General features: G+C 38.0%; 1 protein-coding gene across 1 annotated transcript in view; it reads left to right on the forward strand.

Moving 5' to 3' along the window:
- Positions 1-19,993, forward strand: part of Lrp1b (LDL receptor related protein 1B) — a 2,087,209-nt gene that overhangs the window by 988,157 nt on the left and 1,079,059 nt on the right. Inside the window, exon 7 of the mRNA XM_045147485.1 lies at positions 9,931-10,093. Within this exon, the coding sequence (XP_045003420.1) occupies positions 9,931-10,093 (163 nt within the window). The remainder of the gene's footprint in view (positions 1-9,930; positions 10,094-19,993) is intronic.

Raw genomic sequence — 19,993 nt, forward strand, 5'->3', positions numbered from 1 at the left:
GTCTCTAGTCAGAGTCTGGGGGACACATGGTTTAAACTTGTATGGAGTCTGCCAGGGAAAGGGCTGATGTCAGGGTTGGTTTTAGTTCTCAGAATGTTTGTTTCTCATTTTCCATCTAAGCAAAGTCTTTTTCTTGCCATCTTGTGGCTTTATATAGAGGCTTGACTAATTCAGCAAACTTCAGCATAAATATTCTGAAATACCCCACAGATCCATGGAATTCTCAAATTTGTCTCTTGGTCTGAGGTGTGGGGATTTGGGTGATGGTCTGAATCCTAGAGGCTGACAACATTCTCTTACCTTTTTGGAGTTCATTTCCCAACACACACAGTTGAGCCTTTCTGGCTGATACGCGATAGCCCACATATTTTAAGGTGTCCAGAAGACACTCCGTGACAGAGTGGAATTCTTCCTCTGTTTCTGTGGCTAGGAGGAGGTTGTCCACATACTGAAGTAGAGTGCACTCAGGTGTCTCAATATGAAAATCCTGCAAATACTTAAGGTGTGCCCCATTAAAAAAAAAAAAAAAATCCTTGTGGAAACCCAATCCAGGTTAGTTGCCCACTGGTACCTTGTTCCAGATTTGTCCACTCAAAGCAAAAATGGATTGACATCCCTTTGCCAGTGGGATACTAAAGATAGCATGGTTTAAATCCAACACAGTATAAATTTGTCTTTCTGGTAGAATCACACTGAGCCGAGTATAAGGATTGGGCACAGTTTGGTGTATATCTTGCATGCATTTATTTACTTCTCTCGGATCTTGGACTGACAGGGCACCGGAATGACAGCCTCTAGTAATCTATCTATGTGTTTCTTTATTCCTTGCTTTACCTTTAGAGACATGGGATACTGTTTGACTCATACTGGAGTTACCATACTTTTTAGTTCTACAGTGAAAGGCACTTGGTGCACCAACAACCCAGGGCTATTTTTTGCAGCACATACTTTTGGAAACTTGTCTTGCAAGGTAGTCAGGAAGTACTGATTTTTCTGTATGATAGGGCTCTCTAGTATAAGGTTTTCTTCCTCCAGTGGCACAGTCACTAAAATTTCTGCCTTTTCAATAGACACACTTGTGTCCTGGCTCCCAAATAAGTTTTACCTTTCATTTTATACGCTAAGTCTCTCCCATTAGTGGGTATGGACACTCAGGGCTTACAAGGAAGGAATGTGTTACAGTACCTTGTCCGAGGTCCACTTGTCTTTTGGTGGTCCAGGGGTAGAATTTTCATCCTGTTGCTCTTTTGACTAGAGTCTGTTCTCCGGATAGGGATCCATCAGGTTTTTGGAGGAGGAAAGAACAAAAAAAAAAAAAAACAAAAAAACCCAAAAAACAAAAAACCCAGTATCCACCAGGAACATAACAGGTATTCCCTCACTTGTAGGGTTAGTCTGGGCTTGTGGGGGCCCTCAAGCCCTGACCTCCTCAGTATTTTATTTCCAAGATGGTTACAGTACTCTTGTCTCATTTAGGGCATTCATTTTCTCGAGTGGCCCACCATTTCCTTGCAGTAAGCACATTGAGTTTTTTTTGAGTAGGGGTTTTATTCTGCAGTATTTCCTTTTTTTGGTTCTCACAGGGCTGTCTCATGAGGCCTGGTGCCTTCTGGAAAGTAGCCACCATAACTCTAGCCATTTTTTTAGCCTGCCTATCTTCTGGAGTGTCTCTATTATTATATACACTGGCAGCAATTTCTACTAATTCTGAGAGAAGCTTGACCTCAAAACCTTCTATTTTCTGAATATTCCTAATATCTGGCACAAACTGAGTTACAAAAGCAATATTAATAGCTCACCTATTCTCAGGGTCCTCAGGATCTATAGGGGAGTACATCATATATGCTTCCTGCAGCCTTTCTAGGAAAGCAGCATGAGACTCAATGGGCCTTTGGGACACCTCACTCACCTAAGGCACATTTGTGGGCACTGTGCAGCTACCTGGAGAGTACACAACACAGTCTGGTAAAAGAGGTTAAGGGAAACCCTACCTTCAGCAGTGTTGGGGTCTCAGTCCAATTGTGTGGAAGGGCAAACCTCATTGATAGTATTAAAGTTCTCCATGGGGCAGCTATTGGCTCCCCACAGTAATTTATTGGCTTCTATTCTGATTCTTTCACATTCTTCTGTGGTGAATATGCTATGTAAGAGTTGCTGATAGTCCTCCTATGTGGGCTAATAAGTATAGAAGACTCTCTCAAGAAAGGATATCAAATTCTGAGGTTTTTCTGAAAAAGATGGATTCCAGTTCTTCCAATTATACAGGTTTCTAGTAGAAAAAGGGGCATAAACCACAAAAATGTGTGGGGCTATCCTGGATGGCAGATTTGTTGTTGGAGGAGCCTGTCAGAGCAGCAGGATGGAGGCAGAGGCTATAAATGCTTCAGGAGGGCCAGAATGGGTAGGTTGAGATGGGGGTTGGTATTGAGAACCGCTGCAAGTATGTGGAGGGCTGAGAAGGGGATTCTATGGTGCAGGGAGGGTGGATACAGGTTAGAAGATGGCTGCTGTGTTGGAGACCTGTCAGGTGGAGGGAATTCTTCATTATGAGAGAAAACCTGTTTAAATCGGATTTAGGTTTAGCAGTAAGAATGGAGGTGCTTCTGAGTATTTTCTTTAGCTAGGAAGAGGATTCTTCCACAAGATAGCACCATGTGATGTTGCAAGGAATCTGATCTGGGTGACTTGCAGAGGAAAAATATATCTTTTTTTTACAGAAAGAATTAAATATAAGTCAAAGTTGCCTCTGGTGGCCATCCTTTGTTGAATGCCAGTCAGTCAGCTGAACAGGAAGTATTTAGTTTACCAGAAAAGATGTAGTCACCTTATTATTATACATTTTTGCTAAAAATCTTTGAAATGCTTTTTGAACAATTCTAAGTGATAGTTGTCTACAGACTGGCCTTGACCCATATCTTTGAAGATGAGGTCAAGACAAACAAATACAACACCAATCACAAATATGCTAGCAATAGTGCTTTTCTAACATTGTGGCTGCCAAACCAAAACTGAACCTGGAACAGACCTCCATTCAGGATCTTTGAATGGAGCCAGAGAGGGCCAAGGGCAGCCCCTTGGTCCCTCCTCCAGCAGAATTAATGCTGCATCCAGCTTCCTTCTTGGACCCTGACAATTGTGCAGAACCAGATAACCAGAAAAATGAGCAACGTAAAACAAAAAGAGAAGGTGGGAAAAGCAGCTCTGAAGTTTTCTTACCCAACAAAGGAGGGGGACAGCCATCCTAGGTGAAAGTTCCCCATCAAGTTCTTCCTACAGACTCCAAAACCAGGAATGTGCAGACAGATGGAGATCCATTTCTTGGGCAGAGATAGAGGTCTTTCCCTGGTTCATTCACCCTAGAGTCAGGGGAGGGGGGGGGTGTCTTGAAATGTGGATCCCGGACAAGCCCCCAAGATATTGTGGCGTCTGGTGTCACGCAAGTAAGACCATCGACTCACAGAATGCAAAGTATAGCTTTATGGGTAAAAGACTGGTGCATTAGCACTGTACCATAAAGGTTGGGTTCTGTGAGTGCAGCTCCAACCTTCTTCAGGGGATGGGGAGGTCAGCTTTTATTACAGAGAATCACAAGATATTTGTTATGAAAACAGGATAGAGGATAGAAGTTAAACTATAAAATTACACAAGGCACTGTTAAACAGGGTGGTCATTACAAAAAGTAACAAAATAAAAATCTCACAAAGCATTCATGAGTCGTAAGCAGAACTGAACTGAGACAAAGGACATTCTATACTATTCATCATGTAAACAGAATAAAGACAGGACCACATTAAACAGCGGGGTCATGGTCCATTGCATTAGGGATATTCCTTATGGTGCTGATAACAGAAAGCATCGGCATTTCACAATAAGGCCTATGGTAATGATTCCTAAAAGTTCTCCTTTTATCTTTCCAGAAGCTCGGATGGGTAGTGACCTATGACCTCCATTATGTGTGCCCTAAAGGCAAGGGTCACACAAGAGAATGTTTAACCTGGTCTATATTATCTCTACAACTAAGGAATGTGATGAGTATCAGCAACACAACTTCACTATTGCTCTGATCCTCTTTAAAGCTGCTCTATATATTGCTTCTACAAATAACAAGGTTGTGTTAAATGCTCACCTGCTTTCTGACTCTCCTTTATCCATACATTAATTCTAAACAGGCATGTCACTTCAAACTATTCATAGATACCTTTTGTTTGAATTTTGCAGATGGAATAAATATCTGTTCTTTATTAAACTCCATAATAAATTATGTTGTATATACAAAACCACAAATACTGAAGGAAAAAAAAAATAAAAGACAATATATGTGAGACAATTTTGGAAACTAAAGTGAAGATGATTAAAAGATGAGTTGATACTATTTAGTATTCCTTTGCTTTTATAAGTGAGGGCAGGTGGCCAACAAAGTAAGAACCCTAAGGCTAAAATGTTAGACAATGAGCACCTCTGAAAGAGATAGCAGAAGATGGGACTAACAATAAAGGTATTGCATACTTAACAATAACTTGTCTTCCAGGCTCCCTACCTCACCCCCACAACTGATAAACTTCTTACTTTTTATCTACCACTTAGGTAAATAGTAAATGTCTGAACTAGTGAAAAGAAAAAAAAAAAAAAAACAACAAAAAGTACTTTAAAACCCTGGTGATAGAACAGCCTAATCAGGTAACGAAGGAAGATGGCAGGAACCCCACATAAAATGCTCCTGTAATTTCTATGTGGGCAAAAGTTTTGGATAGATTTTTACGGTTTGAACTGTAACCATATTAAACTTTCTAGTACATTAACAGATTTTTATATAGTCTTAATCATATAAATAATATTAGCACCTAAAAATTGAAAAGTGTGAAAATATCTAAATGTGAAGATGTGTACATTAAAAAGAACACTTGTTTCGTACAGCAAAAGGTCAACATACATTATATAGTAATTTAGATGTTTATGAACCATTGCTTTGCCAAGCTGATAGAAATTAAGACAAAACAAATGAGCTTCCTATGAATTGAAAAAGATTTAAATGCTGTTTAGCTGGTCAAAATCCACCCATCTACCCATGCCTCGATTCACCAGTGACAAGACACAGGGAGTCTTGTGTGGGAAAGTAGGCATAGAGCATGAATGCTCCCTGTGCACTGGAAAACCACCATTGAAATACCTTCCCAAGGTAGGAAACAGAAGATTGAGGAAAGTGGAAATGGCTTCTATTGAAGCAAAAGTTAGAAAGTGAAATCTGCCTGGCAGCTAAGTCAGTTGGCAACAGGAAAGGACCTATTGCTAGCTTTGCTGTGTCCTTATTTATGGCCTACTAATGGCCAAGGTGAAGTGAGGCTGGCTTCTGTATGAAAACCAGTCTCTGTCTTTTAACACATGTGTGTTTGGCCAGGAAACTGAGAAGAAGAGTGCCAACTCTACATGTACTTTGAGGACAGATGTTCAGGAGTACTGTGCGGTGGAAGGTTATATAATGGTCATTGGTATCCAGTGAGGCAACAGAGTATCTATATGATCCAAGAATTAGGATATGTGCTTTCAATAGAGGGAAAAGAGCTAACTGCATTTATTGATTTTCATTTCCCTGGTACTTTTCTGGGTAATGACAAAATGCTTGGGAATTTCCATTGCTTATTGAAGAAGTCAGCTCTTACAAATTTGCCCCTACTAAGAAAGCCTGGCCAACAACTCACTGGAAAGAATCCCATCCTGGCAGTGAAGATTTTCTAGTAATAACCTATGGTTTCTGGGTGTGCTATTGTCCAAAAAAGTAGGTTTCCATATGACTTATTCATACCCTCTTAGATTTTGATTAACCCTTCCCACCCTTCCTTTGCTCAACTAAAACACATTTTTAAATTTTTTAATTAATTAATTAATTAATTTATTTATTTATTAAGAGCGATAGAGAGAGAAAGAGACACACACACAGACAATGAGCATGCCATGGCCTTCAACCACAGCAAATGAACTCCAGATGCGTGCACCACTTGTGCATCTGGCTAACATGGGTCCTTTGGAATCAAGCCTTGAACCAGGGTCCTTAGGCTTCACAGGCAAGCGCTTACCACTAAGCCATCTCTCCAGCCCTCAATTAAAACACATTTTGACCAAATTTTCTATGGCATGATCATCTTCCAAAATTAAGTCACACGCTAAGTGTGATGGCACATGCCACCAATCCTAGCATTCAGGAAATTGCAGATTTGTGAATTTCAGGCCAGCCTTGTTAACATGCCAAGGTCCTTTCTCAAAACAAACAAAGAAGACAAAATAGAAACAAGGAATAAAAACATATCTATAAAGATCTAGGAGAAAGTTTTTGAACTGTGTGCTTTTATTTTTCTGTCTGATAAAGTATGGCCCCAGATGTCTAGGTTTAATTATTCAGTTATTAACTGTTAAGTTAATCTTGGTTTGATATAATGGTAATAGACAGAAGGGATCTAATGAATCCAGTCTCCAGATTTTTCTTGCCTTCTGTATATAGCCTTCATTCCTTCCATCCATGCCAGGTAGAGGTTTGGACACAGGTACTTATTATAGTACCAGCAAGGTAGGTCAGAGAAATTCTTTAGAGACAGTGAATACACAAAATGGTGTGTGTGGGGGGGGGGGAGGATTAGAATAATATTTGTAGGGTTTATGGCTTGCTTTGAAGAGAAAGTTTTCTTTTCTTTGTCTATCCTTGGAGAAAAGAGTTGGTATCCTCTATGACTCATTTCTGAGAGAGGAAGCAGAGATGGGTATGGCAAGAGCACCACAGGAAGATTTTGAAACAAAGCAAACAAAACAATACAAAAAAAATTTACTACTTCCAAGGCATATTTCAAAGCATACCAAACTTTTATGGATCTTTGTGTGGCCACAATATCACATATCTGTTTAGTTATTAGATCCCTTGCTTGATCATACGCATACTTGCCTAAATTGTCCAATTTTACTACAAATTCAGTAAAGGCAGACAAAATCTTCAACTATATTAAAAGAAACACAAAGCCAGTTCCCCTAAATTATTGAGTGTTTGACTAATTAGGCTGTTTCAGTGAGACCTCCCTGCATCCGAACTTAGAAAGTTGTTAAAATGCCTATTGTTTCAGCAGCTGACTCTCCTAAGTAATACAGACTTGAAGGTGTAAATGCTGCTGCACAGCTCTTTTGTCTGGAATCACAATTGTTCTGAAGCCCCTGTAGCCCAGCGTGAGGGATGGGCACACTCTTTATCTGAGCCCAATGTATTTGAAATGGCATTTGAAACCGGAGATTCTGAGCTATAGCTGATGTAACAATGCAAAAAGGTTCAACATCAAAGCCAATAATAATAGACCAGTTTTCTGGAGATGAAATAATTATTCATAAATTTTAAATGTTGAGTTTTGGGTTGGTTGGAGGAAAAATAAGTACTTCTGGTATTTGGGAAATTTTTAAATGTGTATGTTTCAATAAAGGGTTTGTGTGTAAGAAAAATAAACTATTTGATGACCTAAAATTCTTTATTCAATGAATTATTATATTTGTGTTCTGCTTATTCTTGTAGCACATGATAAATATCCCTATAAGTTTTATGATTTTCTACCTCTTTTGCCTATATGAAGGATAATCCTGGCATATGTGTTAGTCTCTGTTTAGAGAACAGTATTCAGTAAGTGGCATGCTATTGAGGAATTGTTCTGAAATATAGAGAAGTAGAAATTGTTAAGTTAAGATTAGTGAAGGGAGACCTTGAGATGTGGGGAGAGGATAACATTTTTATCCTATACATCTAAATTTCTCTAGTTGAGTAAGTTTGAATGACCAAAAATAAATTCATAAGAGAAAAGCACACATGGTTATTTAGCTTCGTGTGTTAGGAAATGAAGACCTGAAAAAATGATGAGTTCTGAATAGTTTTATACTAGTTCTGATGAAGTAAGGAGACATGAAAAACAGTTTAGAAAGACATTGCAGTGCATGTATATGTACCATGGCTAATAGCAAACTGCTGGGAGTCCAGCAAGGGTAGTTTGGTGAACAGTGTCTCAAAGTACTTCTGTCATTGAGGGTATAGATGGTCTTCGCCTCCAGGAATAGAGGTGACACCACTCACATGGGGCCTTATGGTCTGCTTCAGGGAAGACTTGAAGTGAGGTGGTCAGAGAATTCCTCTCACACTTGCTATTTCTTAGACTTATTCAGCTGAAAGTATTTAATATGGCAGGGCACCATATTTTTGGAACATCATATTCAGAGTCACAGCTGTCAAGTGATGTAGATCTATCCTTAGTCCAACTATTGCAACATATAGTAGCTCCTATTAATATGTTGTTTTACTTTCTGTGGATTTATGTTCAACAATGTGGTCAACAATGGTCAATTCAGCACAATCAATATTTTGTTAGAGAGTGAGACATTGATGACATCCTTGTAACTTTTATTATAGCATATTATTGTAATGGTTTATTATTTTACTTGTGATTTTCTTACTGTGACTGATTCCTAAATAAATGTTACCAATATATGCATAGGTTCAAAATTAAAGCATATATCAGGTTAGTTCTACTTGTGCTATTTGCCAGCCATATATCCCAGGTATAAGAAAGACTACTTTAGGCAGGCATGGTGGTGCACGCCTTTAATCCCAGAACTCGGGAGGCAGAGGTAGGAGGATAGCCATGAGTTTGAGGCCACCCTGAGACTCCATAGTGAATTCTAGGTTAGCCTGGGTGAGAGTGAGACCCTCCCTCTAAAATCAAAAACAAAAAAAAAAAAAAAAAGAAAGAAACATTACTTTAATTTTCAAAATTTAAAAGCATGACTTTTATAAAAATCTGGAATGCAGATAGGTTTGAATTTTATTTATGATATTATTAAACGAGAGAAATAGTACAAGAATAAGAGCACTGATAGATCATATTTGTGTAGCTGCACTGTCTACATTGTCCATTAGCAATCAGATTTTTGTGTTTAAATTAACTAAATGTAATGCACTACATATGCAGTTTCCCACTTATAATACACACACTCCCATCTTGGTAATATTGAGGAGACAAGTTTGGATGGTGTGACATCATTGGTTAGTAAAAGCATAGAACAGAGGGAATATTTGCATCATCAAGAAAGTTACTGTGGATAGCACAATTAATCATAAATCAAACTTTGTTTTTACAGTGAATAAGTGTAGATTGATGGGACCTGTCACCTCATATTTGGTTTTGCTTTGGATCTTTTTTGTAAGGAAAATGATCTTAAGGCTTCTTAGAGTATTCTTCTTTTCCATATCTTCTTTCGTTGAATATAAAAACGAGAACAAATATTTGCCTTGTTTGCCGATGATATTTACTTCACTTATTACTACAGATATTAGTGGTACCACTGATCTTGTTATGCACATTGGATTGAGTGAGCTATTTTTGACAAATACTAAAAGAGGCTTATAATTGCCAATACCTGTGTTTTAGGATTAGAAGTTCTTTGTCTATTATTTACTTATTTATTTATTTATGTAACAGAGAAAGAGGGAGAAAAAGTGAGAGAATGGGCATGCCAGGGCCTCCAGCCACTGCAAAGGAACTCCAGATACATGTGCCCCCTTGTGCATCTGGATAATGAGGGTCCTGGGGAATCAAACCTGGATGCTTTGGCCTTGGAGGCAAATGCCTGAACTGCTAAGTCATCACTCCAGCCCCTCTTTCTATTTTTTAAAGTTGTTCTCAGTGATCACATAGCAAAAAGAAAGTTTTGAAGTAAACATTATTTTTTATAATAATGATGTTGCTTATTTTGACATTGTTGGAAGTTTTTATTTTGAAATGTCCTCTGTGATGTCTTGGGCAGACATTTGTACACTTTGGTTTATGATGCTGCATTTGCACCTGTGGCTCCTTAATTTAGTTTATGTGTTTATGTCTTTTCTTTCTTCTTCTTCTTTTTTTTTTTATTTTTTTTCAGATGTGGAGCAAATGGCGATTGACTGGCTGACCAGGAATTTCTATTTTGTGGATCACGTCAGTGACCGGATCTTTGTCTGTAATTACAACGGATCTGTATGCGTCACTCTGATTGACCTGGAGCTTCAGAACCCTAAGGCAATAGCAGTAGATCCAATAGCAGGGTAAGAAAACCATCTTCACTTTGCTTAGTCTGCAAAAGTTTCAATTACAAAAGGGATCCAATGCTGACATCAGTTGTTGGTAAAAACAAAAACAAGATAGCAGGGTGTAAAGCATAAAAATGAAACATATTGATATTCACACCTGCACTGCAGGATGGGAAAATGACTCTAGAAGTTACCAATCAGAAACTGGGATATAATACTCTGTTACCATGTTGATATCCTAGGCCTAACCTAAGACATCAACCACCTTCCATTTTCCTGGGAGCTGCTTGCTGTCACCTCAGGATCATTTCAGGCTGTAAAGAAGAGAATCGCTAATGCTTAGCAGGTGACCTTGTTGTTAGCAAATTTCACTTTACTTTAAAGACAAGTTGTTAACATACATTCATTCATCATAATATAAGGGGTCTATTAAATTGATTCACTATATATTCAATGGCACTACAAAACTAAAGATACCTTTGTAAATCAAAACTTTTTTTATAGTAAGCATTAATATGTTAACCTAATATTATTATAATGTTAATAAGGGCCTCAGAAAACTATCTTTATTGTTTTGAACTTTTAAAATTTGCTACTTTATTAATTAAAATAAGACTTAAAAGATCTGCTTTTATAAAGTAGGCTCATCCATCTTTCAAAAATATTTTACTACTTCTCCAAACATACTCATAAAAATATAAGTTTCTATCAAGTAATCAAGAAAGAAATGATTCCTTGTTTTATAGACATGGTAGTAGGACATTAGGAGGAGACAGTCAAAGAGACATATAGCCCCATATATTCCCTTTTTCTCAGTAAGCACTGTGCTAGGACACTGTGAAATTAATGGCATCATGTACCAACTCCATTGGGGGAGTTGTTGTTTCTGAAGATTCAAATTATAGCAAAGATCTGAAAACTGAAATTTGATTCTTGTTACTGCTACAATCATCCTCAGGCAGTTCATGCTGAAATGTCTGATGGAACATCTCCTGAACTACCATAAGCTCCATTCAGTAAATGGAAAATATTTACTGAAGCAAACAGCTGTCATCCATATGTGGACTTTTGTCACTCTTTACTTAAAGTCTGATGGAATATTAAGATGCATCATCACAATGGCTCTGATTTTGACAAGAACAGCTTGCACGTAAGAACTCTGTGAGGAGGGCTGCATAATATAAAGCTTGAGCGTAGCTCTGTTTGTGTTTGCAGCAGATGGCAAGTTGACTGTAGCCGTGCTTCAAAAGACATCCGTAAAGAAGTTGTACTTAAGCGGGTTTGTTTGGGTAGTTGGATAAGGATAGTAAGAATGAATTGAACATTTACATATGCATTAGCTAACAACATTCCTTTGACATTCTTTTTAGAAATACATTTGCTTACACTTTTTTTTTTAATTTATCTGGATATGCTAACTGAATCCCAAATTAGCATTGAGAAATGATTGTAGGTTGAAATGTTAAGAGGTGAAGCTATACTGTTCCTTCCTTCTTTCTTCTATTTGTATCCTTCCCCATTCTTAAAAAGAAAGATCCGGGCTGGAGAGATGGTTTAGCGGTTAAGCGCTCGCCTGTGAAGCCTATGGACCCCGGTTCGAGGCTCGGTTCCCCAGGTCCCACGTTAGCCAGATGCACAAGGGGGTGCACGCATCTGGAGTTCGTTTGCAGTGGCTGGAAGCCCTGGCGCGCCCATTCTCTCTCTCTCCCTCTATCTGTCTTTCTCTTTGAGTCTGTTGCTCTCAAAAAAAAAAAAAAAAATACTTAAAAAAAAAAAAGAAAGATCCTATGGTCCTTTCCCAATAGTACTGCTAATCTAAAATGAAATAAATGTGAATATCATCTCTCATTCTGAAGAACAACATATTTTATGTTCTGAGGCATATTATTATTCCTTGTCATTATAAGATGAAACTGCATTTTGTCATTTTTGTCAATGGAATTAGGAGTACAAAACCTCTACATTGTTTGTACTTATTCTCTGCTAGATTCCTTTGGGCCTAGTAACTGTTTAAATATAATTCTGTCATGTATCATTTATCACAAAATATTCTCTGGATTTTTTTTTTTTTTTGGCTGTTCTGAAACTAGTGAGATTTTCAATCATGCATCATAGATATACAAGAAGGAAAAGCATGGCTCTTATAAGTATGGGAAGGTTTATGACATAACATTTTCAGCTGTGTTCTGGTTCTGTCTTAATGGTAATTTGGCAGAGATTAATGACACCCTTACTACAGAAGGAACAGTGGACTGCGCCTTTACATGTGGACTTGTACTAGAGCAGTGTGGGTAGTTTGGTTAGAATGACTGCACATAACATGCTAAAAGGGAAAAGTTACACCACCAAAATCTTGATTTTCCTAATTGTGCATGGGGATGTAGCCTTGGATCATGTGTTATATTTCTTCTCAGAAATATTAGGATATGAATTATCTGACCAAACTAAGAGTTTGACATTAATAAGTTTGGAATATAATTAAATTTGCTTTACTTCCCCCAAGTTGTATAGTATGTATCCATACTAAGATATAGCCACACTGTTTAATTTTCTTGACCATATTTGTAAGGTGGACTTCCTCAACATCGTTTTTAAAATATTTAATTTATTTGTTTGGGAATGACAGTCAGACAGAGACAGAATGTGGGTATGGTCACATCAGGGCCCATTGCTACTACAAATGAATACCAGAACCATGTGCCACTTTGTGCATCTGACTATATGTGGGTACTGTGGCATACAACTGTGGCCATAAGACTTTGCAAGCAATTACCTTTAAGTTTTAAGCCGCCCATATTCCCATCTCCCTTCTCAACATCTTATTCCATTCATATCTAGCAACTATTATCAATATTATCTTAAAAAAACATTCCATTGTCTTTACTCCTTTACAGTTTGGGTATAAAAAATAATTCTTCCTAGACTCTCCTTATGGCAGAGCCAGGATTATATCCAAATATGACATGATTTCATGCTGTTTTGTATATTCTTTTAAATTTGTACTTGCTGGTATCAAGACCTTCATTTTTTCTATTTTTTTCCAGATACTTCTCTTTAATTTTTTTTATTAATTAGTTTTGTACTCAACAAATACAGTGAACTTGGTACCATTGTTAGGCTCATCCATGTCCTACCCCCTCCCTGTCTCCTCCTTGTTGAGGTATGTGGGTCATGCATTCTGGAGTTAGCCCATAGTTATGGGTAGGATAAGTGCCTCTGCATATCATGTCCCAGAATGTGGTTTTGACATTCTTTCTGCCCCCTCTTCCGCAAAATTTCCATGAGCCATGTTGGGTTCATTTTTGGTCTGCTTCAGTGATGAGGTGTTGGGGGCCTCTGGGTCTCTGGAAATCTGATTTGGTGGGAGTTGATTTTTCTCTGTGTTGATGTCCTTCACCCTTGTGCTGGTATCCAGTTCACCAAGAAAACAGCACCCTTGCTTGTTTCACCAATTGTTCTTAGTTTCAACCAGGGCCCTTTTGAGGTATGATGGGGTGGCTCACTCCTTAGGATATACATCTGTCTGAAAAAGAGAAGCAGATTCTCCAATGGAGAGTAAGTTAGCACCCAACAAATGAGATATCCCTTACTTTTTTTACAGAGAATTTTATAGGTGTAAGCCCTCTTGGAGCCCATGGTTGGTGGTAGCTTGATAATGGAGAGCAGGCCAATGTTTGGATATGGTTCTGACTTGTTTCCCAGTTCCAGCTATGGGTCCCATACCAGTGAGGGGGTCAGTTAGCCAAATCAAGAGCAGTTGGTTTCCAACCATGGCTAGGCACCACTATTGCACTTGTGTGAGCATCACGACAGGTTATTTACTGCTAAGTAGGTTAGACCATGAATTGCTTGGGCAGATATTGGTCATTTTCCACCAGGCGCCATGTAGCACTTTCTGGCACTAGATGCACTGACTGTCTGGGGACTGACTCTCTGCCAGCTTCCATTTTACAACTGCATATCTTGTTTTCAGTGGTAGGGTCTTACCACTAACCTTTGGTGGGTCATCAAGTACTCTGACAGAAATCTGTCTTTCATTTAGGAAACTTTGTAGGTCTCTCTGATCAATAGCTCATTGTGGATGATGTCTACATGCTGGTACTGGGAGTTACAGGTCAGTGCCCATTAAGAAAAGGAAGAAAAAGATAACTAATATAAAAGAGTTAGAGAGAAGAGAGGGAGAGGGAGAGGGAGAGGAGGAGGGAGGGAGGGAAGGAAGGAGAGAGAGAGAGAGTGAGAGAGAGAGAGAGAGAGAGAGAGAGAGAGGAGCTGTAGAAGATTGAGATCAATCTTCATCATACCCTCTCCAGTGTCTTGTGGCTCAAGTATTCCCTCTAAGGGCCTGGTGAAGGTTCAGCCATTTGCTGTGCCTTTTAGGATAAAGAATTTTATGTTACCATTGCTGTTTGAGTCTATATTTGTGTCTCCCACCCCCTCCCTTGCTCTCCCCTCCCTCCCACCCATCCTATTGTCTAGTCCTCCAGATGTTTGCTGGGTATGTAAGGCATCTTGGGTAGATTCAGGTTAGGTGCTGTAGACGAGTGAGACTATTTCACAATTTTATTTCTGTGATTGGGTAAGTTCACTGAGAATGATCTCTTCCAGGTTCAACAATTTTTCATCAAATTTCATTGTGTCATTTTTTTCTTACTGCTGTATGGAACTCCATTGTGTAGATATCCCTCATCTTAGTTATCCATTCTTCTAGTGATGGACACCTGGGTTGATTCCAGCTCTTAGCTATTATGAATTGAGCCACTACAAATATGGTTGAGCAAATCTCTCTGGCCTGTGGTTTAATGGTTTTAGTGTAGATGCCCAGTAAGGGAATAACTGGGTCTGTTGGTATCTCTGTCGTCAGCTTTTCCAGGAGTCTTCATATTGCTTTCCAAAGTGGTTGTACCATCTTAAATTCCCATTTGCCATTTGTATTTCTTCCTCTGTGAACTGCCTGTTCAGCTCTTTGCCCCATTTTGTGAGTGGGTTGTTTGACTTTTTATTGTTTAGGTTTTGGAGTTCTTTGTAGGTTCTAGAGATTAGGCCTCTGTCAGTTGGATAACCAGCAAATATTTTCCCCATTCTGTTGGGCAATCTATTGGCTTTGCTTATTGAATGCTTGTCTGTAAAGAAACTCCTCAGCTTCATGTGATCCCATTTGTTGAGTGACTGTTTAAGATTGTGAGCTACTAGGGTTTTATTCAGGAAGTCTTTTTCCATTCTTATATCATGGGAAGTTCTTCCTAAATTTTCTTCCAGTAGTAGTCGAGTTTTTGGTCTTATATTGAGGTCTTTGATCCACTTGGACTTGAGTGTAGTGCATGGCGAAATGCCTGGATCAAGTTTCAGTTTCCTGCATATGGTTATCCAGTTTGTCCAGCACAATTTGTTGAAGATGCTGTCTTTTTATCTGCCTATATTGTTAGGGCCTTTGTAAAACAAATAGCTATAATTGCTGGACCCCAAGTCTGGGTCCTCAAGTCTATTCCAGTGGACTATAGTCCTGTTTTTATGCCAGTACCATGCTATTTTTAATTTTTTTATTTATTATTTATTTATGGGAGAGAGAGAGGCAGATAAGATGAAGAGAGAGTATGGGCATGCCAGGGACTCTAGCCGCTGCAAATGAACTCCAGACATGTGTGCCACCTTGTGCATCTTGTTCTACATGGGTACTAGGGAATCCGGTCCAGGTTCTTCAGCTTTGTAGCAAGTCTCTTAATAGCTGAGCCATGTTTACACCTCCAGATGCTTATTACAAATTTTCTTTTCAATATTTCCATCCAATAGCTCCTTTAAAAATTCCATAAATTATTTCTAAAGCACCATTAGAGTTAGGTGGCAGAGAGATTACAGACCAACCAACATCAAAAACATTCAACACCTACCAAAGCAGAGATCCGGAGACTCCTAAGGGCCCATCACTGAATTAGATTTAAAACTCACCATGGCTCAGGGAATTTTGTGGAACTTACTATGTAGTCATGTAGTCTCAGGATGTCCTGGGACTCAGAGAGCTCCTCCTACCACTGCCTTACAAGTACTGGAATTAAAGCTGTGTACCACCATGGCCTGTAATAACCTGAATAATTTTATGCCAAGAAATGTGTATTTCTCTATTAGTATAATTTAGCAAAAGGGCTATTTTCTGATAGTGACACATGGGCAAAATTGGGATAAATATTGTTCACATTTGTCTCTGTGTCCTTATGCCTTTAAACACAGATTGTTCCCAGTTCAGTGTAAAACCCTAGAATGAGTGTTAGAGCCTCCTTGTTCTGAGTAAGATAAGAGAATCCTTTTATGATGTACTTCAAGGACAAAGGGCATTGCTTCTGCTGTTCCCTATAATAATAAGCTGCTACTTTTTGGAGTAGTGACCTAAATTTCACTAAGGAAGTATGGAACAAAGAAAACACCATTTTAAGACTTATAGTGTATTAAGTATATTTGCACCAAGTTCACTGATTTTCAAGACATAAGAGTAAAGAATAAAAGTTTTAGATAATATTGTCCATTTAAATCCATATTTGATGATGGCATTGCTCTGTCACCAGTGTTGAGAGCTCTGGACAGACACAACTTATGGATTAAAGTGCAGAACACTTCAATTCCCTAAGCCAGTGGCTCTTGAGATCTTTTCATAAGACCAGCAAAAAATATAATAATAATTAAAGACAATTGTAGACCAATCCAAAAGGTAATTTAAGACAGATTTATTTTAAGACAATAAAGCAGGAAGTGAAGCAGAAAAGCTTCCAAGCTGGGAGGCTGTCCTGAATCCACATAGCAATTTGGATTGGGTTTTGGAGATGTAAATTAGACAATAAGCCTCTTTGGCCATGTTCAAATGTATGTAGAGGACCTTGATAGTTGGTGGATAAGAGAGGAGAGCACAGACACCTACAGAGCTCTCACAGGAGCTAAGTGGAAGATGGGGAGCATGATAAAACAATAACCAGGATGCTGTTTCTGATTGCCACACTGAAACTGGATTTCCTGTCTAGTCTCGCAATGGCAGGTTGACATAGGTGTCTTTTGGGCCCATGTCCATAACTACCTGCAAAAGAAGACTATCTTGCTTCTAATCTACCTCAACTTCAAAGTTAAGTGAAATTGGATAGCATCTGGGTTTAAAGAAACTTGTAACTGAGTTCAACATTGAAGCTACTCTGTTTCTTAGGTTCTGATTTGTGGCCTTTAGCTTCCCAAATTCTTCACGTTACTCACTGGGGAGGTGCTCGGCCGCTAAATGTGTTTGTTTGCAAAGTCCAACAGCCTGGACTCAATTCTCCAATGCCCACGTAAAGCCAGATGTGCAAAATGCTGCATGTATCTGGAGTTCATTGGTAGTTGCAAGAGGCCCTGCTCTGCCCATACAACCTCTCTCTCTCTCTCTCAAAAACAAACGAAAAAAAAAAAATGCTTGAAAGCTTTTCAACTAGATGTAAAGCAAAGATACATTTCACGTTAAATGTGAAATTGACACACTAGCACCACAACAGAGGCTAGTTATTTTAGCTATTAGAAAAGTAGTGTCCAATTAAATGGATATTTTGGTGGCAATAGCAAAGTTAGAATTGAAAACTTGAGAAAAGAAGCATATTTCACGTCTGGGAATATAGTTTGGTGATAGAATGCTTTTATTGCCTTCAAATAGCCCTCAGTTCAATCTCTACCACTGCTACGTGTGTGTGTGTGTGTGTGTGTGTGTGTGTGTGTGTGTGTGTGTATTACCTAAAGTGACTTAGATACATTTCAAGTTCAATAAAATTATGTGAGAAAGCTAAATTGAAGGGGAGGATCACCACATATTGAGTGATGCAACAAAATACAGATTTCTTTTTAAGAATAGTTCACACTGATTTTTATATTGGATGGGCATTTTATCTTGAGAGAAATGAATAACAAAGCACACTTTAGAATGTCTTGGTGAATCTTTGATCTCATGTCAATCATGAGGGAAGATTGCGGTATATTTGTTCCTTACAGGAGCAGATCTTCTGGTGGGAGACAGGAGAGTGAAGATGAAGTTCCAGAAGTTAAACTCACCCATTAGTGATTAGAAGTCAGAGAACGTTTGTCATCACCCACCTGGACATGCACTGTATTTGAAACTTCTGGCTAAGGAATTGAAGACAAAATCAGTTAAGAGTTACAGTTTCCCTTACACAATTCTACATCGGTAGAAAGAATTGTTTCAGACATTTGGTTACTAACACTCCCAGATGACACCATGTACAAAGTAATTCAGAGATAATTCAGAATTGAGATGGTTCAAAGTTCCCAAGGGTTGAGAATAAACAAGCATCTAAAGGCACAGCCCCAGGCCCTCTTCTCATCAGGGAGGTAGAATTCTCTGGGGTAATACATTCTTCTATGACTCATAGCTCATATAGTGTGTTTAAATTCTATTTACATTTTGAGAGTTTCCAAATCTTGAGTCTTCACATTTCAAGAAAAAGCTATTACTTACACATATTCACAGAAAACTTAAAAAGTTTATTTCTTAACCTCCATCACATTTCTAACATACAGACCTATGGCAGTTTCCCCAAATTGGGGGGTATTTCCTCAATTTTCATGAATGGGTAACTTATTTGTTTATTAATGTGATAATTGAAATTGTATATTTTATGGGGAACAGTGTGATAATTTAATACTTATATGCAACATGTAATCATCAAATTGGGGTAATTGGCATATCTGTTATCTTAGTCAATCATTTCTTCACTGTGAGAACATTTGAAATCCTGTCTTGGGGATATTTTAAAATATACAATTAGTAATTGCCAATTATTGTCCCCTTGCCCTGCTATAAAGCACTAGCATTATTTCCACTTTGTAAATGTTACTCTGTGCTCACTAAGTTATCCTTTTCCATCCAGCCTTTCAGCCCCATGAAACCAACATTGTCCTTTCTACCTATGAATTCAGCTTTTGTAATTTCCTTACATGAATGAAAATACAGACAGTGTTTTGTTACTGGATATTTTTATGTGGTCAGGCATGTTCCCATAAATGATAGAATATCATTCTTATTAATAGCTGATTAATATTCCATTGTGTAAATCTATATGTATTTCCTTTATTAATTTATCCATTGAGGGACACATGGACTGAATCAATATTTTCACTATTGTGATTTGAGTTGCAGGAGAGTAGCTATATCTTTGATATCCTGTCTTTCTTTCTTTGATATCTAGTAGTGACATTGATATATCATATGGTAGATATATATATATATATATATATATATATATATATATATATATATATATATATATATGTTTCTTTTCAGGTTTCTTTTTGAGGAGCCTCCATATTGATTTCCATAATGCCTATAGCAGTTTATACTCCTATCAACAGAATCTAAAAGTTTCTTCTTTATGGAGAGTTATCATTCTTGAAGTTTAATGATAACTTAGTCTTCCTGAGAATCGTGCATAATCTCTTTGTTGGAAAATACTTCAGAGAAAACTGATACCTTCAAAAACCATTTATTGCAATATATATTGATGTGCTGTAACTTCTATCCAAGATCTTAAACTTAAGGGATTGCTGGGAAAAAAATAAACAAAACAAGCTGGTAAATTATATTTAGGGTTATTATTGTAACCTTGAGAAAGAATTTTAGATATTCTGCTTATATAAAAGCAGTCCTAAGAGGAACAAGCCTGCTTATTAGCCTATCAACTAGGAAGTATCTACAAAGGGACTCATCCATGTCTACTCAGTGTGCAAATAACATTCTGGGAATTAAAATTTTGCAATAATTATGCCAACAATTCATGAGTGATTTTATATCTTTACAAGTTACAATGGGTATCCTTACATATTTTATAGATCTACAAATTCTTTAAATATCAAATTTTTTCCTCTCTAAAATTCATTACTTTCCTGCTACCACCTTTCCTG

Source organism: Jaculus jaculus, chromosome 4 (genome assembly GCF_020740685.1).
Source record: "Jaculus jaculus isolate mJacJac1 chromosome 4, mJacJac1.mat.Y.cur, whole genome shotgun sequence".
NCBI classification, from domain to species: Eukaryota; Metazoa; Chordata; class Mammalia; order Rodentia; family Dipodidae; genus Jaculus; species Jaculus jaculus.